The sequence below is a fragment of the Gadus chalcogrammus genome, chromosome 15 (assembly GCF_026213295.1).
Source record: "Gadus chalcogrammus isolate NIFS_2021 chromosome 15, NIFS_Gcha_1.0, whole genome shotgun sequence".
NCBI classification, from domain to species: Eukaryota; Metazoa; Chordata; class Actinopteri; order Gadiformes; family Gadidae; genus Gadus; species Gadus chalcogrammus.
This window is the reverse complement of record NC_079426.1, coordinates 14462692-14487691: the sequence shown is the minus strand read 5'-3', so window position 1 is coordinate 14487691 and position 25000 is coordinate 14462692. Positions and strand designations below refer to the sequence as shown.

General features: G+C 47.0%; 1 protein-coding gene across 1 annotated transcript in view; it reads left to right on the top strand.

Moving 5' to 3' along the window:
- The window catches only part of LOC130404203 (adhesion G protein-coupled receptor A3-like), a 233700-nt gene that overhangs the window by 173149 nt on the left and 35551 nt on the right, over nt 1-25000 (top strand). The window contains 2 exon segments of the mRNA XM_056608847.1: nt 14844-15051; nt 15797-16009. Coding sequence (XP_056464822.1) covers nt 14844-15051; nt 15797-16009 — 421 coding nt within the window.

Here is a 25000-nt window from a genome sequence, read left to right as displayed (position 1 = left end):
CCAGGCTTCGGTCCAATTAGTTATGGAGTCGTTATTTATTTAGGTTAATAAAGACTTTAGCCCATTAATCATGGCTAGATTTAGGTCAGGTGCTTCTCTTCCTAGCAGGTGGTCTTACAGGTCACTGAAAAAATGAAAAAATGCCACCTTCCATCTTTCTTCCGTACAAAATGTATTCTCCATATTAACAAGCTCCAGTGATCTATATCTGTAAAGCTCTTTGCCCTTTGCTTATGACAACAGGAAACAGGATTGCAGCAGATGTTAAGCTAATACACAACGACGTTTGTTAGATTCCATGAGCTCAAACTTTAAACTAGCCCCATTTCTCTGGTTATGATTCTTGTCGGGAGTAAACTCAATATTTCCCCCTTGAGGGAAATAAAGTCCCAAACAGAGCTAAACTGAGCTGAGCCTTTGGTCTGACCTAGAGGCAGCAATGCTGAGGCAATACATGGATATACCAAATCTCTTTTTATCATAGGTCTCAATCGGCAGCGATGGCTGTTATTTTCTCCTCCCTCTGAGAGAATTGATTGACAAGGTATGTTTACGCCACAACAACAGCTTAAAACTGGTGTTCTTGCACATCATCTGAGGCTTTCTGGTTTCCCAGGGCCCCTCCACTTGTAAACATTGTAAATGAGAATTTTCCGGATGTGCTAACCTGGAGGGAAGGCGGCAATGTCCTCGGGCGTGCTTGGTTAAACTCTCCCACTGCAGGCCGGACGAACTCGGACCCTCGATCTTAGAGACGCCAGCATAAAAAAAAAGGTTAATGGGGTTTAGGAGCATGGGAAAGGTGTTTTCCTCACTCTTGCTCACCCTCTCTCTTGCTATCGCTCGCTCTTGCTTTCTCTCTCGCTTGCTCTCATTTACTCTTGCTCTCGCTCGCTCTTGCTCTCGCTCGCTCTTGATCTTGGTCCCTCTTGATCTCTCTCACTTGCTCTTGCTCTCGCTGGCTCTTGCTCCCGCTCACTCTTGCCCTCGCTCACTCTCTCTTTTCCTCTTTTCCTCTATTTTTCCATCTCTGTCTCCCCCCCCCTCTCTCTCCTTCTCTCTCCCTGTGCTTCCCATGGGTGGTTGATGCTGAGGGTTGTCTGGAAGGTCGTGGAGATAAGGAGGCATAGTGCTCAGCCGGGCAGATAGGCTGCTGCCGCAATTACCTCAGCCTTGATGACAAAAAGAGCGGCTTTTACATTTTGGCTCCGGCTCCCCACAAAATCATCACACACTCTGCGATGTGAGTTTGCAAAAAAATATCTACATTTGCAACTGCGAGCAACAATGGTGCTATATATTCGGGCCTGTCCAAAACTCGTATTTTGCAAGTGTAAATTGCACTGTTGGTCGAGATACATATGATAGAAAACGCTCATAGTGATACATGGAAGACACCCTCATCTCTGTGTTGTGCTGTTCAGCCGTCACCCACCTACACAACTCACTGGATATGATCTTAAGAAGTCCAGTCAATGCCACATCCATGCATCCGTTCCTGGTTCCTATTTCTTTGGACATTGTGATGGAGATCACAAGCACCATCTTGCCCTAGGCCCGACAGAACTCAATAAAACACACCGCGGCTCTGCTCGTCTCGGCTCCTGAATCTGGTTAAAGGTGTGCTGAGTCCCGAGGGAATGCTCCCGAGTGTGTGAATAAGAGTTTGTGTAAATCTAAATAAATCAACAAGGAAAGTGTTTCCACAGAGAGAACATTGTGTCGTGCACATCTCTGTTGAACAAACTAGGGATTGAATGCATCAGAGCTGGCGACTGTGCGTGGGTCCAAAGTGTCAATGAGTTTACTGGACATTTCTCCCACCATCTGGTTCAGCAGCTTACACATGCATGGTGGGTGGGGGTTGGAGCGGATGTGGGGGGGGGGGGGAGACAGGGTCTTTTCCAGCAAAGGTTTTGAGGACTTCTCAAAGTAGTTTGGTTGAGTGTGTCAGTTTGTATTCGGAAACACCCCCACAAAGACATAGACATAAACCGCTGCATACCACCAAATGAATTAAACTGCTACTCACCGCCTTTCCTCTACAGTTCATAATGAGTCAAAAAGAGTCATCCCTGAGCCTTCTTCAAAGGATAATATTTCACAAGAAAAAATCCAAACTGTGAAAGTTTGCATCGAAAAACTTAGCATCTCAATATCAGCGTGTTTGGCACGTACGACTGATTACCCGCCGCACAACCATCCCCCCTCGCATAAACGCCGAAAAGTAAGCTAGCGTGCTACGGTGCGCTATCAAGACGCTACATCAGCCCCCATTAGCGCACATCCTCGAGAGCGGCACATGCCAAGTGGGCTGGAACTGCATTTACCAGCTTGATTGGCCCTTACTTGACTTGCAGCTGTAGAATGCGATCCAAGGTGCAATTCTTTAGCATCAGCCATCACCCCTCACCCCCCCCCCCCCCCCCCCCCCTCTCCTTCCATCTTCCAACTCCCGCCCACCCAAATCCGACTCCCTCCCTGGCGTTTATCATTGCTTTAGCGCTTTGACGGCGGCCTCCTCTGGAGTGGACGTCCATAGCTGTACGCGCGTGGCATTAGGTGCCCCCATTACCATACGCTCTGGAGAGCCGGGGGGCTGTACTGCTGAAGGACTTAGCTGATGGTGTAGGGAGGGCGGCGGGGGGGGGGGTGTCGATACGGCATGGGCTCTTTAGTCCTTACTGGGGCCACAGCGGAGGAGGCCAGTCTGGGTCAAAGTGCCGCAGACGGAGCGCCAGATAATGTCTCGTTTGGGATGGAGATGTCAGCCGAGAGAGTGCACCCAGGGTGTTAATCTCCCACCCCCCGCCACTCCTCTGGGGGATGAGTGACACAGGAACATGGGAGAATGCTCTTACCAACAGCTGAGATTCCCAAAGTGATCCCAGTCACATGAATAGGAAGACACAATCGCACCGGATACAGGAATGCCATCCTTTTAAAGGATTTTTCTTTGTCCAAGAGCACACATATATGAAGTACATTAAGCCCATGTGCACTATTTACAGGAATGCCATCCTTTTAAAGGATATTTCTACGTCCAAGAGCACACATATATAAGTAGATTAAGCACATGTGCACTAATTCGCGGGAATATACTGTAGAGTGGATTGGAAATGGTGAATGATGTGAAGAAAGTTCTGGTCTGAAATGGGATATTTTACTGCAATGGCAGTGGGTGTTGCAATGAACAGTGTTTCTGGCCTAACGTAATGGCTATAGTGGTAGAAGGTCGCTATTGGCTCCTTAGTAGCCAGGTATTCAGAGGCATCTGGCCTTACGTAGTCAAAGCTTGTTAGCTTCACCCCACAAGCTAGGTGGCTCAGCCCCTCCCCCACCTAAAACCTTCACATCTTCCATTTGTAGAGACCGGAGATAAATTAAATGTGCAACAGAGCAGGACCTGAAAGACTGAGATGCTGACGGTTGCCACCGTTCCCATAATTATATGGACAAAAATAGGAACTAGGATGAAGATACTTATTCATGAGCTAACCAGAGAGTCAATTTATTTTTTTACCAAACGGTTTCAAAATGTGTCCAGGCAGCTCTCCTTCGGTGTGGGTGAATCCCATTCTCATTGGTTATCTCATAGTCTGCCGGATTAGAACCTATATACTCATTAATTTACGTTCATAACATGCCCTGAAAATATTATGCAAAGTATCAGCATTATATAGATTGTCTCTGGAAGGCAAAGCCTTCGCTTTCATAGCCCTGGGACTCTGGCATCAGGGCTTCAGTGTGTGGACGTCATTCAGAAGACATCCATGGTCCATATATTCAGCGCCACCCGAAACTGTCTCTCAAGAATAAAGAAAACACCAGCTTCTGCGTTTCTAAGCTATAGTGGTGCGCTAAATCACGGTTTGTGCAGCCCAGCCAGGAACAAGTGGGAAATCAATCAACAACAAAGCCAATCGCTGTCTCCTTCTCTGCTCGCTATCCTACCGGCTCTTTCTTACAAACCTGCAAAGCTAGGATCAAGAAGGATTGTGGCGCATCCCGCTTTTCAATAGATGTTAAAAGGTGGCAATTAAGGCCAGGTTAGCAGGGTGGGTTCTGTGGTCCTGTTGCGCTCTGTGTGAGTAAATTAACCGGCTGATTTATTCTCAGTACAGTGTTAGTAGGGTTTCCTTTAAATACGGCGAGGAGAGCTTTTAGGTCCCAAAGTGTGGCCGTGTTTGCTGTAGAGGCTGCAGTGAATCCAATCAGGTTAGGTTTGGGTCCATATAACCGCATCAGTGTGAACAGCAAAGAGCACACGGAATCTAATCTTGTCAAATTGGATTCATGCCACTTTCATATGTGTGTCTCATATCAAATCTTCTGCCAATGCGAAAGATGAGATCTGTGGCAAAAACAAATCTGAATCGAGCAATAAGACCCGGGATGTGAACATATCCACTCCTATGTTTCGCAGACCGTTCCATTGCACAATTTGGGCTTCGCTCGGAGCGGGAGTGGAACGCTACGAGTTCCCCGGATGAATCTGTTCCAACACAATAACTCATGTTAATGGTCACGTTACCTAAGAAGCCCCCAATGATGAGGTCATTTAACTGACAACCAGTAATAAAATGGATTCAATCTGTTTGGCGACAGCTCAATCGATCCAAAGGATGATGTCATTGCCATGAGATTGGATGTGGTTAGGTAACATAGAATCACCTTACTGACAAGCCCACCTGGCAAGGCTCACCTGTTACACCGTTTATTTACTTATTACTTTAAACTTAACTTATTTTGTTTTATGTGATGTTTCTTGTTTTTATGTCTCAGGTGAGACCAATAGCGACATATAGGCCAAGGCTGGAAAAAACTAATTGTAATCTATTATTTTGTATCTATTCTATTCTATTCTATTCTTTCTTTTCTTTCTTTTCCTTTCTTTTCTATTCTATTCTATTCTATTCTATTCTATTCTATTCTATTCTATTCTATTCTATTCTATTCTATTCTATTTCTATTCTATTCTATTCTATTCTATTCTATTCTATAATTCCTTCAATTTCCTCGACTGCCTCTGTTTATGTAGGTCAGAGTAGCGGGGAGCCATGTCAAGGTATAAAGTCTTTCAAGTCTGCCAGTAATACTAATCTTCATATGCCTGATGGAAAAGTTGAACATATGCCAAGCATTAACATTCATAAATAACACATTTTCACTGGGAAATATTGATTCAAAGCCATAGTTTCTCTTCACAGTCCTTGAATTTCATAGTTCAAAACGACGATCACGCTTCATTTGGCTCACAGAGGTAATATTTGGTCTACGGTAGATTACTTTTGGAACGGAGCGGGGGCTTTCTGCAAGCGCTTTCCCTCTCTCTGGTGCCACACTCTGCTCCTTCCTCCCCCAGGAGGCGCGGGGGAGCCCTCGGTGAGAGTGTGGCGGATTAGAATCGAGTAGCGTTCTCTGTGAGCATGACATTGGTCTGGATGAGCTGGTGCACATCTGTATCCCATCTGTATACCTTCATAGCATCAACCCTTACCATGCTCATGGCAAAGATAATAAACTCCCGGCACCACACCTGTGTGCCCCTGTTCTTTTGCTTTCAGCCTGAGGTCTGTGTTCGTAAGACCAAGATGGCGTCTTCCCCCCCTCAGGACAGTTGTGAGGGAGTGTAAGGGCCTATTGGTCGTGGTTCCGCTGGTTACCCTGTGGTGGCTTCTTCTGAAGGGACAGGCCATTGATCCAGTGGTAGTGGTAGAGGGGGGTGAGGGAGCAATAGGGGGAGGGGCGGAGAGGGGGGGGGAGGAAGCAGCCTCAGTAGCAGGGTGGACTATGGTAATGGCCAACCATCGATTAAAGGGATGTGCGTTTAGGCCCCGGAGTGATGCTGTAAATCCTGCCCTGGCTGACCTATAGGCTAGTCCTTGATCTTCACAGTTTCTAGATCTCTCTCACGCACGCATGCATGCATACGTGCATGGAGGCAAGCAGGCACACGCGCATGCACAGACACACATGCACACACTCGCACTCACACACACATATTTACACACACACAAAATCGCAATGGTTGACAACATTCACTTTGTTCTGAACTGAATGGGATATAAAGTGATGACTCTAGCAATGTCCCTGTTAAAAGATAAAAGTAAATGAAAAAGAAATTGGATATACGCTGTATGTGCCATCCATTAGTGCTATATTGTACTTAAACCACCGATTCCTGGTGCTAGCTAAATGTGGCTTTATACCCTGGCAGTGAGAAGGTTTTTCTTTCTGAGTGCCTTGCTTTAACACTTTGAAAAAAAGAGATTTTGACTGCCCACGCCATCCCGATACAAATGTCACTACCTTTGCAACAGTCAAAAGCCAAATCACCAGCCAATACCATACCGTAGCTCCCGTATGTTCACCACCATTCGGCCAGGTTCCTGGGAAAAATGAAGGGTGACAGGAGAATATAACATCTGTCCCTGTCTCATGTCGTAACAGCAGTCTTCTCCTCCAGAACCTTTTGCATAGCTTAACTTTGGGATTGTTTTGTCTACAGCTGAACAATTGATTTTTCAATTGTCTTTTTATTAGAAATGTATGAAATATGAATATGAATATAATTGTGTCATTAGTCATCGTATGATTATTTTTATTCTTATTTATTGTGTTATTATTGTTGTTGTGGTTGTTGCCAGAAGTAAAATTAAATTTGTTTTTTATCTGCCGCCCATGCACAAAAGAAGGCTGTTCATGGTCCAATGTTCACGGTTTATGTGTATATTTTGTAAAACACCGTTAATACACTCCCTAATTGAAAAGTCTCTATACAAATAAAACACACACACACACACACACACACACCACACACACACACACACCACACACCACACACACACACACACACACACACACACACACACACACACTCCAAAACAATGCTTTACAACTCACTTTGCTCTGATTGGAATTGGATATATACTATGACTAGCAATAAAAACAAACAGATTTTGTAATGAACGTTCTGCTGGGCAGTTTGTTTCACCGCTCTTCATTCTGTAATCCAACTGATGTGATGAAGATGACCGTTACCGCCATTACCGTTTGGTTTCGTGTAGCCCCAGCCCCATTAGTGGCTACGGATTAATATGCTAACAATGTGCCATAAATACACAGCACTTGGCCCTGCTATTATTATGTCTCCCTTCCCCTCACCCTGGTACCCAGATCTCCTCCTTCCCCCATGTCCTCCGCTTCTCTCAAAGGGTTCAAACGCAAGACAAAACGACCATTAGCAGAAATTGTTTGCCAGATTTAGACCATACAATGGTAGCTTAAAGGTGACATATTATACCAGCAGGTGTAAGTGTGATTAGCCGGTACAAGCCTTTTGAAAATCTGCTTTTTCAAACGTTGCTCATCTTTCAATCATACATCTAGGTGGACACGCCCACTTGTGATGTCAGAAGAGGCAAAGTTGAAAACGGCTTGTAACGGCTAATCACACCTAGTGGTATAATGTGTCACCTTTTAAAGAAAACAAAATGATGACTGGTGTTTGCCAGCTCTTCGCGCCGGTGAAATTTAGACTTGATTCCTCATTAATCGATGAAAGCTTTTTGTTAAAAGAAAATAATTGCTTAGATTAAACAAACCGTGCCATCGTACCATGTAAATGACACACACACAAGCAGCAACAGGTTAATTAAGACAAAACCTGGATTGATACAAGGGCTCCGCACATTAACATGAATATTATATTAGGTATAAGTAATTTGCTCGGTGCAGCGAACACCATGGGGAAAAACGTAGGGTAATCGTGAACACACTGTTATCGCGTGCTGCCTTCACTACTGTGTCTCAGCTTTTACACTCCCGGCTGTAGAACTGATTTACCTTTGCAAGTTCCTCACTAGAGCTGATAGCTGACGGTGCTGGCTGACAGGTTCCTGTGTGTGTGTGTGTGTGTGTGTGTGGTGTGTGTGTGTTGGTGTGTGTGTGTGTGTGTGTGTGTGTGTGTGTGTGTGTGTGTGTGTGTGTGTGTGTGTGTGTGTGTGTGTGTGTGTGTGTGCACTGCGCATTGCTGTTGGTGTGCACGTGCCTGGGTTTGTTCACCGCCATGAGGCCTGGCTGGAACCAGTTGACTTGTGGCTCCATCAAACACAGTGATGGCACTGCAGACGTGGAGGCTGAGTTGATTAGAATTTTTGTGTGTGTGTGTGTGTGTGTGTGTGTGTGTGTGTGTGTGTGTGTGTGTGTGTGTGTGTGTGTGTGTGTGTGTGTGTGTGTGTGTGTGTGTGTGTGTGTGTGTGTGTGTGCATGCATGTCAGCGTGTGCATGTGTAAGATTCATCTGCAAAGCTCTGTTTCTTTCTCTTTTCCTCCCTCTGCTCTTAGACATATCTTTGCCATGCAGAGGGCAACCTCTGTCACACTGCTCATCCATCCTAGTTTGAATAAGTTTGTGTGTGTGTGTGTGTGTGTGTTTCGGATAAACCATAAAAAAAGATGACACTCCAGCATTAATATGCAAATATCCCCAGACCTCCACTGTAAGCAGCGGTATCTTGTTTTCAATGAAATATCATATTTACTCAGTGCTCGACACATGAATATTAAATCAGGTTCACTGTAAAGCAAAAAAACAGATAGCAACCCTGACAGTTTGATGGTTTAATTTTTGTGTTGGTTTTGCGGCAGGCGGCTTCCAAAAACATCCTGGAACACATTGGTTCAGCCGGGGAGCCACCTGGTGAATAACCTACACCTCGGTTCACACAGCTCATGCATATTCATGTTTTCAGGTTTCCATGTATGGTCCCGAATAATGAGACCCCTCCACCCACCCCCAACCCACCCACCATCATCCCCTCTCCTCTCCCGGTGGGCCAGAGGAAATTGTTAAGTCACGCAGTTTCGTGTGCCGCGGTTACCATGGCGACACTTGAACAAAAAAAAAAAGAGAGAAAGAATTGAACGCTGGCTATACCCTCCTGGCCACTGAATCGTGAACAGGGGAACAGAGAGGTTCGCTCTGAGGAGCATGGGGTCTCACTGGTTATTACCACCTGATGATGACCTCAATGCATCATGCAGAGGGCTGCTGGCCACATGTACACACGTGGACACGTCTGTCTTTGTGTGACAGGCATGGCTGGGTTCATGCATTTACCATTAAGTACCTCGTTGCCGTGAGATGGTTCATCGGTCCCTATTATTTGGAGGGGTTTTGTAGGATTTGATCCTTTGTGAGCCCTTAACGGTAATGCATTATAGACGCTACATGCAACTGGAATTGCCACCCGTTAGGATGGCACAAATGACTGCAATTTTGGGCGAGCAGGCTCCCATCCCACGCAATAAGACATGTGTGGTAAACACGGCACACAGGGAACATCAAATGGGACACTGGGAGGTAATTGAATGATTCAATATATGCCGTGCACAGCAGTTCACATTAATCTCCAACTCAGGCATGCATCTGAAAGGACATTCTGCAAAAGCGCCCCTGTGCGTCCTTCAGGGTTTTCACTCCTCTTTTTTAAATTAAGATCCACTTTGATCATGATGTTGAACTGGAACGCGGCACACCTTATGATGCGCTTACAGGGACTCACAGCTAGCTCTGATCAGATGAACCAGTGATGTTTCATGGCGCGTCACTGATGTTGCGTCACCGTCGCATGCAGCTTTGAATCGGTAAAGGTTTCAAGGTCATGAACAAACTAATCATGGCTTCATCATGCATTCTTGTTCCTGTTTCAAACGAGGGAAACTGAGGGGGAATAAATGATTCATGGGTGTTTGGTTTACCACGGTGGTCTGTTGTGTGGCTGTGTTTCCCTCCACGAAGCTGTCCAAACTGAGAAGACCCCACATCCCCCCAGTTAGCACCCTTGAGGGCCCCAGGCCACTGGCCCACCCCTAGCTTACATTCTCACCACGATAGCCAACTGTTATGCTGCACCAAAATGACCTCCCCGTTAATCCTGCCCAACAGCCCTGGAGCGAGAGAGAGGGAAAGAGAGAAGGGAGAGAGACAGAGATAGATGTGACAGGGATAGGAAAACAAGATCTGGGCACATTCCAAAAAAAGGGCAATTCATGGGTGAAATGCTCACTCAACCATAACAAAAAGTCTCTTATTTATTCACTGTTGGAACCTCAGCTGCCTGACATCACATGAAGAAAATCCCCCCACCCACGGCCGCAAGGAATCACATAATTTCCACAACTTAACGCCAACACAAAATATTTTTGCCCGTATATTCCAAGCACTTAGAAACCCATCAAAAGGACACAGTGAAATGTGCATAACTGACAAATAAATATATAAGCAGATATAAGAGAGCTGCATCGCTCTAGCTTCCCCTCAGGAAGCCGATCCCTTACCTGCCTTTAAGGTGAATATGAATGTCGTGGGGCGTAGCAGCAACCACACTCTTATTCTGCAAGCTCATTCATATCTGGAACCCAGAGGAGTAGCCGCATTTTGATTGGTTGACAAGCTCATCCATATCTGGAACCCAGAGGAGTAGCCGCATTGTGATTGGTTGACAAGCTCATTCATATCTGGAACCCGGAGGAGCAGCTGATTCAGATTGGTTGACGTGCTTATCCGAATGTTGGACAGAGTGCAACTATTATTTCTTCTGCCAACGTGAAAGCGCTGCATTCATGTTTTGTGTGGCCATAATTGTACCAAAAGACAAACACTCAAGGATATACACTCCAACGTGAGTAATCTTGACTACAGAATGAGCTGACCCCAAGTTCTACTCTTATCTTGACGCTTTGAACTGAGATCGGAATGTCGATGTTGACGATGAATTGGGGAAAAACTTTCAGGATTTGAATTCGTTTTTCTGGCGACGAAATAGCCTATAATGTTCATTCTATTTTTGAAGATTTTAATGCAATAACTATGCAATAATGAATGGAAACATCGCTTTTGGATTCACAATATGAAGGGACATTTTTAATTGAGTATGTTTTTTAATATTTACATTAATAGTTAAACAACTCATTTTCCCAATGATTCTAAGAAATAAATATGTTAAAAATAATACTATGAACTTTATACATGCATGCTCTGTCATTGTTAATCTTGGTCTCTGTTGTCCACATGCTGTGTAATTATGTGATCATCTAATTATCATTCTAAGAGACTGAGGAAAAAGTCTATTAGCAACAAATATTGTACGCAAACCCACAGATAATTGGAAGAACCTCACTTCAAAATGCTGAAAGCCCATATTTAAAACAGAGCCAATATCAGATGTTTTCTCATCTCATACTTGCCTCTTTTGGGGCTTTGAATCAATAACACTGCAGCCAACATCTTCAAGCATTGCCAACTCACATATTTGTATTCATTCATTTTTATTGACTGCAGCTTTGATTAAACCAATTACTTTTGGATGTATTCTTGGGTTAATGTTTTGCAACGATTCTCAAATTCCCATCTTCCTTAATATTCATGTGTACCAATCAAAATCTCTTGTTACCACCACCATCCCCACAGCCTCCTTTAGACACAGACACACACCCACATGCACACACACCACACAACAACACAACACAACACACAAGCACACACCACCATGTCTCCACAGTGTCTGAGCTGCTGTTCGAGCTGGCAGAGGGGAAGTGTTTCTGACGGTGAAGTCTGAGCCATGTTTAACTGACTGGTGTACTTTACGACCCTCTTAAATCTGTTCTAATGGCCCCCAACATACACCCATACACCCCCCCGCCCCCTCCATCCCCTGCCTCACCCTCCACACCAACACGCCGTGCATAGTAAAATGGAAAGCCTGTTGGCATGGCAACCGCGTGTGTTTAATTTCTCCCTGTACGTCATGGAAACACTTGAGAGTGGATAGGTTCTTTAAGCCTCAACCCAGGCAATCGCTTTTGGGCAAAATCTGTTAGTTTTTTTAAGGCTTACATATTCAAATTCAACATATTCAAATGCAAGCAGCTTTTACAAAGGCCAATTTACTGGCTCTTGTTTAATTTGGGGGAAAAAGGCATTATTCACTGCTTTCATGTACAATCCCACTAACAGAAACGAAATGCACTTGCAGGTTTGAAATTTTGACAATCAATCCTTAATTGATAGGCGGGGAAGCAGTGTTTTAACGCGGAGGTACAGAGTGAAGGCCCTCATGATGTCATTGTACGGCTGGGCACTTCTCACACCCACCAGCAAATCTGAATGGATTGATCCCATGATCTTGACTGGCGTGTGGACACACACACACACACACACACACACACACACACACACACACACACACACACACCCACACACACACACACACACACACACACACACACACACAAAAAAAAAGATTACTCTGGCTTCCAATTCCATCACCTTTGGGGGTCGAGAACTAAAGTTGGTGCTGTCGAATTCCCCCCCCCCCCCCCCCCCGCCCCAGAGGTCTTCCATCGTCAGGCGACTGCACATTTCTGCACTTCGGTGAGGATCAGGCAAGGGGAGAGAGGGGAGGATGCAGTGGGAGGGGGTTGGTGGGTGATGGGTGGTATGGGTGTCTCGTGGAGGGGGGGGGGGGGATGGAGAGGGGGGACTGCAGGATGTGTGCGGTAAGCGACCGAGATAGGTGACTGCTGACATTCAGCTGGGTGCCCTCTGCAAGGAAAACAACGATGAGTGCTGGGGAAAAACAAGGGAGGGCTGCTTATGAAGGTGAGAGAGAGAGAGAGAGTTTGATTATGGTTGCCAAGGGGATAGCATACCTCATCCCCTGAAGGGCAGGGCCTTTGGGCGGGGATGGGGTGTCAAACGGCTGTGTCCCAACCAGCTAAATCAGCTGGTTTCAGGTCCCTTGTGCTACTGATGCAGTGTTTATGGGAGATTTCGTTCTTTTTCTTTAACGCGGGTGGATGTGGGGGATTGTAGATAGTTCCTCACTCAGGGGACCCCGACCCCGAGCGGCGGTGTTGGGGTAGCGTGTGTTTTCGGGGGTGCCTGTCCCTTTGATGAGATAGGGATGAAAGGGGGATGGAAGATGGAGAAGGCGATTGCGAGACATGGCTGTGAGTTGTGTTGTGGCGAGGTCGACCGGACACGAGCCTTCACAATGAGAAGAGATCGAATAAGATCAAAACCGCTCTTCAGAAGTGTGGAGGCACTTCTGTGGCGCTCATGCATCAAGCACCGTATCAAGGCAGCAATCTTCTCAACCTCTCTCCCCCCCCCCCGCTGCCCCGTCTCGGGTGGCTTCTGAATGAGAGCCTACATGGGAAAAATAAACTGAGCGACATAAATCTTAACGCGGCTTTGGTTTCTCTTTCTTTTTCCCTCCTGCCACTTCACCGTGGATCCAGTTCACCTAGATACTGGCAATGTGTGTTTGCACATGTGCTTATGCACACACGTGCGTGTACGCACAGACACACAAAACGCACACATGCAGAGAAATGGCGGCAGAGTGAAAATCAATTGCTCTCCAAGTTTGAGTCGATGCAAAAAGCGACGGCTAACAAACCCCAGACAGTGAAGCCACCGGTGGCTCCATTACACAGCAGGCGGGGGCTGTGGTGGTCCGGAGAGACCCCAACCCCCCCCCCGAGTGTGTCCCTTTACACATGGGGGGATGGAACATCCAGATAGCCCCCTGCTCCTCTGGCTGGGTGCCGCCCCTTCCCAGGGTGAGGGGCGGGGACATGGCCCGGGTGACGCTATTCCGCTATGGTCGCATCATTCAGAGCAGAGAGAGAGAGAGAGCGAGAGAGGAGCACGCGTTCCACACGATTAACAAATTTGGCTGCTTCACTCTGCCAAGACGGGATTGTTCCGTTTTACGCCTCTAGAGACTGCACCCTAAACGATGTAAGGCCATGCTGTGGGCGTATGCATTGCTATAAAGCCTACACACACACAGACACACTTTCACGTGCACACACACACACACACACACACACACGCACGCACGTGCGCACAGATATTCGTGCACACATACACACACACACACTCACTCTCTCCTCTTCCGAGTTTAAAGTGCTGATTCTTTCACGGTGGAGGATGATGAGAGTGAAGCCAGAAAAACAAACAAGCAACTGACTGAGTTGACAAGGAGCGTGAATCATCAACATTATCTTTGATTGGTAAACGGCTGTGGGAGCTATCCCCAACGATGTAAGGGCACCTTTAAAGTTCCTCGCTCAGGATTGAAGAATCATGCAAAAAGTGTTGTACAGACAATATGTACCATCATTATATTTCAATATAAACACATGACATTATAGTTTAACAGGCAGCATTGACCTCTTGTGTGCTTGTTGGTCCTGCTTGTTAAGTTCAGGCCAGCTCAATGTGTTCAACACATACAGCCCTGGAACAATGCTTTCCTTCTGAAGCCCCTCTTCTCCATGAAGCCTCACACAGAAAATATACATGGGATATATATATATATATATATATATATATATATATATATATATATATATATATGCATGTATATATATGCATGTATATATATATATATATATATATATATATATATATATATATATATATATATTTATTTCGTGTAGAGTTTATAGATGGCAGAAGAAGATAAAGTCAGACCGGTTGTCTCTTTAAATCAAGCCGCGGTGTTGATGTGCCCTCGAGCTGAGATGGTAGGAACCATTTCCCCTTCTGCGGCAGGGCGCCTGACCAAGTAGGCGCAGAGAGCACTTTAAACCTACCGCGTGATGCTCGTTCCCTGACCACTTCAGGTCTCTCCGTTCAGTCTTAGGCGAGAAACGCCAAATCGAGAGTATTTCTCTAATAGAGCAACCTCGCCCCCTCCCCTCCCCTACACATCTGTGTCATTATTTAATTTTTATTCCCTTTTCTTTTTTTTGTTTCATCCGCAGAACTCAGTGGCAGTCGCCTCGATCCATGTACCGCTGGCTGCTCCGCCTGTCTCCTCCGCGGTGCAATCTGTTGATAACTCCACTTGCAAGCTGCAGTTTATTGTCTTTCGCAATGGGAAACTCTTCCCTTGCACGGGGAATTCGTCAAATCTTGCAGATGACGGGAAACGTAGGAGCGTTTCAACACCAGTTGCTTTCACCAAATTAGGTAAGGGGGGGAAATCCATTTTTATCATCATGTTGTGCGTGTGTGATGTCAACGCTGCACGAGCGGCTCAGACAACATGCTTGCTCTAGCGAATGGATATTACGTCAATCTGCTGTTGGCTAAATGTGGACATCATTGATGCAACGCGGTTTTTTGTGCACTGTAATGCAACTTTGTTTTTAAACATTGTAGTTATTGATATGGACCCTTGATGTTGACTCGATATCGCCTGCTATGCTGTCGGGGAAATTTAAATTTACGCAGCCGATTGGAAGCAGACATACTCATTTTTTTTGTATTGCGTGTTAATAAGCCGGAAAAAAACAACAGTATAGCGAAGTGTGGTGCCGGCGTGTTGACTGGAACAACGTGAGGCGGATATTATGTATGTGTTTGTGATCTGCATAAAGGCAAAACACGACATGTGCACTGTGCACGCGTGACTGTATCCATGTGGTCATGCACGCGTAATGTGTGTGTGTGTGTGTGTGTGTGTGTGTGTGTGTGTGTGTGTGTGTGTGTGTGTGTGTGTGTGTGTGTGTGTGTGTGTGTGTGTGTGTGTGTGTGTGTGTGTGTGTTTTACTAATGAGACGACTGTATGTCTAAGGCTCTGCGTCTCCCACTGTTGTTTTTTTTAGCATATCAAACCCACACACTTTCCCCCGCTGCACTTCCTTCACCTTATTTCCATGTGTTGCTCTCATTGACTTGTTTATTTATTGTTTGGTTTTATTTTGTTTTGCAGATGGGTGCATCCTCGGAACCGCCGTGCAATCCGTTACCATTAATCTCAGGCACTTCGCACTGGGTGTAGACCCCACTGCCGCCTACTGGGATTTCGACCTACTCGATGGGCACGGTGGTTGGCGGGCAGAGGGGTGCCACATAACTGGCTCCGCGGGCAACACGACCACCATTCATTGCACTCATCATAATAACTTTGCTGTGCTAATGGTGAGTAGACTCTATCGAGGGAAAAGAGAGAAAAAAACATCCTTCTCCGACCCTCCCCGCACGCACGCACGCACACACACACACACACACACACACACACACACACACACACACACACACACACACACACACACACACACACACACACACACACACTAACACAAATACACACGCACACTTTGTGAGATATCTAAACTCCCCCCACCCCAACGTCCCAAACCTCTTAGCTGTTTTATCTTGCTTGGTGCTATAATGGATCAAATGCATCCCTTTTCCCACAAAGGAACAGACGTGGGTCACGTGCTGCTCCGAGAAGAAGAAGAAGCAATTATTGCTGGGTCTTTTTTTTTTTTCTTTGGTTGCCTGATTATCCTCTGGTTGGAGAGGGGAAGGATTTATTTTTTTGGTGATCACCCCCTCGCGTTTGGTGGGATTCTCTCTTTGGATGTGGAATATATACGCCATACGATCCTTTCCCTCCCCGTGCGTGTCGGACCGGAGAAGTTGCGTGGTGTGTAGTCTGCCGCCTCTTCCCTGAGCGGCGGCTGAGATCGAAGCGATGCTCGATAGAAAGTAGCGCTTGTCAGTAGCGATTCGCCCGCGAGCGCCAGTGGTGCGCTAATTGGTCCAATCCTCGTCGACTATCCCAAAAAAAACAACCTTCGATCGTCGACCATAGTAGCGTCGTGAATCTATTCCGGCTCTTTTTTTTTGTAAAGTTGGCTTCGGCGTTTTCTTGCAACGTTTTTTTCCGGCAAATGCCTTCTCCTCGACGACGTGCCCTGTTGAAATTGATTTAATGAGGATAATACTAAAGGCGCAATGGCATTACACCGCTCAGTCGTTCCGTACAGCCGCCGCGCTTAGTACGCTTTTGGATGAACAGAAATCCTCCGGATGTTTACCGAAGAGTGGGATTCGTTAGACTGGGAGGTCAGTTATCCGTGTGAGCATGCGAGTGTTGTTCTGGAAATGCCACCGCTGTGATTCCACTTGCCATTTACCTGCATTTTCTTTTTGTATTGAGCTGATTTGCCATGCTGTTGTCGTTCTCGTATGAAATGAACGAGACTCGGCTCGAAAAGCCGCATAGAAGAGACCGGTATACAGGGGGGGGGGGGGGGGGGGGGGGAGAAACCGGCATAGATTTCCCCCACAAAGTGGGCTGTGTGTTCGGAATACTAAGAGGTTATCAGGTGGAGAAGCATATGTGTAACATGGTGCCATTGTGCAGCAGCAAGGCTGTAGCGCTGTGTGTGTGTGTGTGTGTGTGTGTGTGTGGTGTGTGTGTGTGTGTGTGTGTGGTGTGTGTGTGTGTGTGTGTGTGTGTGTGTGTGTGTGTGTGTGTGTGTGCGTGCGTGCGTGCGTGCGTGCGTGCGTGTGTAGCCCTGTTTAGTAGCCAGGCTGGTGCTGGGGAGACGCGCTCAACGGCACACCGTCACTTGGCACCTTGTGGCTGTCAGCGCGAGACTCAAAGCGAGATCGGCAATTTTGTAAATGGACGTGGCAACAGATTAATGATTTGAACTTCAGGGCACGTTCGTGCTGGGGGAGGGGTGTTGGGAGAGAGGGTGATTGAAAATAGGGAGTAGGTGCCGCCTCGAAAATGTCTACTACACACAATGCCTCGAAGACATTTTTTAGGGGTCTCTTATTTTTAATGCAGTCACCACACCCGCCTGGTCTCTGCAGTGCGCGGGAAAAATAGGACCCTTATTTACGGATTCGTGACATCATTCCCCCGTCGACGCTATCCACGGTTGAACAGTCCGTTATTGGAGTCCGTTACTTCAAGGTTGTTACTTGATGACCTGTTGCATAACATTACCTAAAGCTGTGATGTCTGCATGTGTGACTGTGGCACTGGACGACTGAAAATTGTTTTTGACGACAGTTAAAGGGATATGTGTTTCTGCCTTTGACAGTGGTCTGAATGTGAAATAATATAAAGGCAACTTCCAAACTCTGAATTGTGCAACAGAATATCGAAAACTGATGATAGAGGGTGAACATGGTAACAAAGAATATAACTTCTTCTTCCATGTCATGTAAGGATCAATCTAACTGATTCTTGCCTTTGGAATCAGACGTAATGTTATTATAAACAAGACCTCATTATTTAAGAATCCATGCTGTGCTGCTTCCATACAAGCACAATTCACCATAACACAAGCACAAGATCTGCGCAAGCATTAACATAAATGAATCAAGACAAGAATGCAAAGCAATAGACAGGAAAGCCCACAGGCACGATACAGGCTTTGGCAAACCATTAATGCGTTTGCACATGTGTGTGTGGGTGCATGTGCACGTGTGTGTGTGTGTGTGTGTGTGTGCGTGTGTGTGTGTGTGTTGTGTGTGTGTGTGTGGGTGTGTGTGTGTGTGGTGTGTGTGTTTCTATGTGTATGTTTGTCTGTGCGCAACTGAGTGGGGATGATTAGCAAATAGTGTCACAAGCCAATGCCACTGTCCCACAGGGCTGGAATCCAGCTGTAGGAGTTTGGATTTAAAAAATATTTTAACGAGCAATTTTCTCGTCATCTTCTTTTTTGAGTCGGTGGCATGAGACAGTGAAACGGAGCCTGGATCTGTGGACTGAATCCCAAATCACTGGCACCACACCACGGGTTAACTGAACTGCACTGAGAGGAGGATTATGCTGCTTTCATTTTGAGAGGGGGAGAGGTGGCCTGGACATTTCATGAATACCGCCGGCTATCTGCAGTGAGTTTTCTGCTGAAGGTGAAAGTGACAGTGGGGCTCTCCGCCACCGCTGCGACACAGGCAGGTTTAAAGCGCGCTGACGTTTGAGGTGGGGAGGATACAGGGTCACAACGTCAGCTACTTTTAGCACCTTGGACAGTTCCCGCTCTCTCTTTTTGCCCTTCTCTTCTAGCCCCTTCTCAAGCTCTTCATCGGTCAGCCCTCAGCTTCCTCTCACACGACCCCCCTCCTCCCACCCATGCAAATGTCTCTGTATTTTTGTTTGTGTGTGTGCCTAACTGTCATGTGCCCCCTCCCCCTTCCCCCCTTCCTGTCCCCATGGCAGCCTAATGGCTGGTCCGCAAGGTGGTAATGAATGACTGTTGAAGCAGACATCTCTGCACTTGATTGTTGGACTGCTCGAGACGATTCCTCATGCATGAGCAGACCTTTACAGAGACAGAGGAAGAGAGAGAAAGGGAGAGGGAGGAGAGGCTGAGGGATGAACAAGTAACCCGTTTTTTTCCCATCTCTGCCCAATTATAACAAAGGCCATCCGAGTGCATATACTGTAAATTCCTTAACAAATAGCTGTATAGGGAGAGAGCAGCTTTCTTAGCTTAAGGGTGTGCATGAGTGTTCGTGTTTGTGTGAGTATTCTGCATCACACATTGTGCTGTGGCTTGACTTTGATTAAACACTGCTTAAAGCAGAGGACCATATTCAGCATCGTCACTGTGTCTCTGCTCTTTCAAGGCTCCAACTGTTGTGCTCAATCTTCCTCAGACCTCTGTGAACTTTCAAGCGGAAGCCAGGCGGGCTAAGCGAGATTACATCTCGGTGGAGATATGCATGATGTACTCCCTGGGTTTTAAAGGAATTATTTTCCGTAACAAGTGAGATAGGAATCGTCAATGTTCAAGGGTGGTTGGAGACGGAATGTTGCACATAGCGCTGTTAGCAGGAGGAGAGAGGAGAGGTCAGGTTCGCAGCGGTAGGTCGGCGTGGCGGTAGGTTTAGGCCTACTGTCTGAACTAAGCTGGCCCTTTCCATCTTTGAAAAGAGAGCTCATAAGATAAACTATTGTTTCTTTATCGATGGGCATAATGAAAATGATGGCTCTAATATTTGTGTGTGAACTTGTAATCCACAGTTGGCTTGAGGTGTCCGGACGTGTGCTTAAGAAAAGGCGTTAACTGAAACAGTGAATGAACTGCGTGGGGAAGGTGAAAAGGTGGGCGAAAAATGCCAGTCCGGTCAGAAAACCTTTGACGCACGAAAACTGTGTTTTACGCCATATATTCCGAGTAGTTTTGCCTCTTAGATGACAGATAACACTCTCTTACTGTGGGAGCATGTTTTCGTAGTTCGACCCGACAAATACACTCGTACAAACTCACAATCAATAGCTAGAAACAACAGCTCTATAATTTTCGCCCATCCGATACTTCTATTAATGTCCGCCATTGCTTCTCCTTCCCGGGCAGCCTGTCCTCATGTCCAACCCCCACGCAGCTGAGCACGCTCATACATGACTTGGTATGCAGCCCTAGGAGCTGACTATGGGCATTAACTCTTAACATCGCACTGCTACAGATTGGGTGATCTGCACTCGAGCTTCGTAGCCTCCATATAAACACTCAGGCGCTAAAGTATAATGGCTGCCCGCGCACGGGGAGTAGATTGGCTCCGGGCTACGCTTCAAGCGGCCAACAACGGATGAAGCGTCTTTAGTTCTGACATACAGCGCTGCTTGGCTCTCAATGGGTCGCAGACAGTGGCACCACTTTGAACACTACTTCGACCCCACACGTCCATTTCCTTTGGTACATCATCCCTTCCAGCCCCTCACACACAAAGCACATTAGGGGTGGGGCATGGGGGCATCTTTGAGGGGGTTTATCCGAGATGAGCTCTCTGTTGATCGTTACTTTGCGATTCTTTCTTCTTTTATTTCGGAGTTCGGCCATTTTTTTCTCTTTCACTGGTAATTTGCAGAAAACTTGTTGTTGGTGGAAAATAACTGCGAGTCGACTACCCGTCTCATTTGCAATGAATATATATGAACGCATTTACTGAGACTTGCCGCTAGATATTGTTTATATTTCCGAAGAAGGCGTTCTCTCTAAGTTATGTTTTCTCCTCATTAGCGGGGTGCGCTTTTGGCTGAGCTCCTAGCTAACATCATCACGGCACACTGCTACTGCTTATATTTTGCCCATGAGCAAAAGCAGGTTCCTTGTGTTTTTTTGTTTTTAGGTGTTTTGCATTGGTTCCACCCGGGGCCCCGTTCTGATTTCTTCTGCTTCTGAGACTTCATACTGTGCACTTTAGAAGACTTTTTTTGTTCTATACAGCAACAATAATATCGTTGTTGTTAGGGGGGAGAGGTTAAGGAGTAGGGCTGTGTCCCGGTTTAGCAGATTGGCGTGTGTGTGTGTGTGTATGTGTGGTGTGTGCATGTGTGTTAGTAAAAAAAAAATCTATCTACTGCCTCCACTATCCAAGCTATTCCCTTTGTCGTTCCCTTCCCTCATACTTCCCCCTCTCTGGCATGGGGTTTGCTGACGGCTGTTGGAAGCATTCGACTCGGTCTTTGAGTTGGGAGAGGGGTAGGATCATTCAGTATGTCAGCTCCCCCCACCCCCCTGATACCACATCGCTGGCGGCCAATAAGTCGACATGCATTGCAGATCGTATTCTTCCTGACTAATGAGTTCAGAGCGCGCAGCCCACCATTTATCTCAGCTATCAACAGTCTTGCGCTTGCTTGGCTGGAATTAGCCAATACGCACCGCCGGCACCCCCACCCCTCGCCCCCCGCCCTAATTCTTCTTCCCTCTATTCTGTGGATGTGGATCCGCGACATCCATTTTATTTCCATAGTGTTGCAACCTCCTTTTTGAGCTTAGTTATAAACTACATTATGTTAACAAATGGTCTTTCAAATGCTGGATCCTCCTCGCAGGTCAGAGTATGACAGATTAGAATATGGTGCTGCTTGCAGCAGAATAATGTTGTGCTACTGTGTGTGTGTGTGTGTGTTTTTTTGTGTTTGTGTTTGTCTCTGTGTGTGTGTGTGTGTGTGTGTGTGTGTGTGTGTGTGTGTGTGTGTGTGTGTGTGTACGTGAGTACGTGTGTGTGTGTTTGGCTGGTGTGGGTGGTTATGTCTGTGTGTCTGTCTGTGTGTTTTTGGTGCGTTGTGTGTGTCTGGAGGGTGTGTGATCTTCTTGTGTGACTGCACGTGGCGGCTTTCGTGTGTGTCTGCATGTGTGTGTGTGTGTGTGTATGTCCGTGGGGATCACTCAGTGGAACGTTTCAACGAAGGAGAGTTAATGGCTATTCAACGGGTGCACCGTTTGGATGTTGTTTACAGCTCCTGATTAATTGGATGGCCAAACATCAGCGGCGTCTTTATGGGCCGAACACTGCGCGGGTTCCTGATGTGAAACACGTCCGCCCTGACAGTCGCTGTGTCGTTATGACAACGATACCATCGCAGGTGGTGTGATTTGATGATGCGGTCGATACGAGTCGTTGTTGTCAACGGGTGAGCTACGGTGAAAGTTACAAACGTGAAAAACCTAAACAAGAAAACGACACTCGAGTATGGGTCTGGGGCTGCTGTAGCTTGTGGCGCAACAACCGGCAGACACACCAGTGCACACAGGCGGGCCACATCTAGAGATGACAAGTGGGGTCACAGTAGATTAAAAAGAATAAGCTACCCGCTGTGCAGCATGTGACCAGAAGCCAACTGACACACTTGATTTATGTCCCAGTCCGGCTGCCGACACCAGATACTAGCACCACCGACTGGCCATCCACACAAACACTCACACGCACACACAGACACACAAACACACTGTCTCTAGAGTAGAGGCTGCTGAAAGATGCACATACAAGAGACTGACCAGTCCGATGTGAATCTGCTCTTCGCTTTCAGCCCACCCTGCCTCCTGCCCCGACTCTCCTTCCCTCTCTGCTATCCATATCATCTGGCCAAACCCCCTTCATCTCTCTTGCTCTCCTTCTAATCTTTCCCTCCTCCAGCCTCTCACCCTCACCTCTTCCTCTCTCACTCCACTCAGTTTCCATCCAACCTGGGGTCTTCTCTTTCCTCTCTCTCTCTCCCTCTCTCTCTCCCTCTCGCTCTCCCTCTCTCTCCCTCTCCTCTCTCCTCTCCCTTCCCTCTCCCTCCCCTCTCCCTCTCCCCTCCCCCTCCCTTCCTCCCTCCCCCCCCTCTCTTTCCTATGCTCCACCGCCCTCTTTTTCTTTCCGTTTCGCTGCGTCAACAGTAGCTCGCTAGTGGACAGGGCAGCTCCGTCGCCGACCCTTGTGAGTGAGAGTTTGGAACGAGGCCTGTAAGCAACAACAACACACCCAACTACAACAGCAACGTCTCCCCTCACCCCGTCTCCACCACCCTACCCCCCACACCCACACACGCTCTCATCCTCTTAGGACTGGGTTTCAATGGAGGTGCGGCTCCTTTGGTCCAGATGGAGGTTGATCACCCGGGTGATGCTCTGTAAGGACTGCCTTTAGGGGCCAGAGTGGACTGAACTAAAATGGTTGATAAGGGAGCCAGACCGCTCCTCCTCCTCCCCCTCCCCCTCCTGACGATCCCGCTCTGCCTCCCTGCCTAATTGCCTCTGACCAAGTGACAAGCTGCAGATTGTAAACACAGCGACCTTTGACACCCCATCCTTTGAGCCACCTGCTTCTTTTCTTTTTTTTTCGTTCGTCAACGGGATTTCTTCCCCGCCCTGGTGAAGCAGGCGGTGTCGTGGTGTGGCCTCCGGACCCTCTGAGTGCCCCCCTGACCCCCCACCGGGGCGCGACTCGCTTCATGTGCTCCTACTTAACCAGGATCTATTGAATCCACTGGGCGCTCCCGAGGAGAATGGGAGATGGACAGCCCAGTATGGATGCTATTGGTTTTAACAAGGGGAGGGGGCTGGTCTCGGAGGCCAGGCGGTCAGGCATAAGGAGCTGGTGTTCCATCCACACACCATGTTAATGTGAGGGCCTTCACGTTGCTTCGCTTTAAGCTTTCTGCACCATTGTTATTGGGTGCGTACAAATTGGAAGCTCAATTGTTACATTATAGCGCGCCTGAATGCGATGATGAGTGTAACAGTTTGAAAAATACACAGCATTGAAAGAGGCATCGTATGTGTAAGGTATTGGCCTTTCTATTCAATGCATTCATTCATTGACGTTTAGGCATTTTACTGGCGGTCAGAAGATTAGCGCATGTACAGGATTAGCGACAGTGCCATTATCCATGGTTATGCCCTCTCTAACACAGACAGACACACACACGCACGCATACACACATGCACGCACTCTCAAACACAAACACAAACTAACACACTCCACACACACATCAAGGTTACTACCGTGTCCCCTGTTTTTTAAAACCCACAATGAGAGACAGTGCTTCTTCTTTAAGCATTGCTTGGTGTGCACCATAATTGTAAAGGGTGGTGTGGTGCATATGTGTGGTGCGCTGTTTGTCGTGCGCGTGTGTTGTGCATACGTGCGTGGAACTCAAATTATCCATCCCGTATCACTGCGTTTGGGGCTTTGCAATGCCGGCTTAAATTCAAAGCGCGCATCAATTCACTTCCAATCCCAGTTCCTGTGGTGCAGGATACGCCCCTGTATCAAGAGTAGAACTAATCTGGGCTGACAGAGAATCCCAACCCCATCGAAGCGCACCCACTGGACAACTGTGGCTCCGCAGTAGGTTTCCCTGACAAGAGGCGTGCAAACATGTAAATGTTCTCCCGGTAATGGCGTAATGCACACCGACAGTGCTGTCCGGCTGGGGAACTGTGATTGGCTGATGGAGGAAGCTTGCATTGGTATCCTTCCAGCCATCCATCCATCCGTCCGTCCTAATGGTGCTACGTATTTAGATATCCTGTAGCGCCGTATCGGGATTGCCTCCGTCTGTTTCCTGGCAGATACATTAAGGTCCTTTCCTTCTACACAACACGGTTAACAATGCTTTCATTCACTATGCTCTTAGTTATGCTTTCTCTCCTCTCTTCCTATCGCGCTACGTCTCTCCCTCTCTCATACACACAGACTAAGACTTTCACTGGTATGAAAAAGGAAAGACACAATGACCATGCTCAACCACTCACATGGAGACTGTGGGTGTTGACACGAAGATACAGAGTGAGAAAGAGAGAGAAAGAGAGTGAAATTGTTGGTCTGTGTGTAGCGTGTGATTGTGCTTTTGTGTGCATGCGTGTGTGAGTGTGTTTGTTTGAGTGTG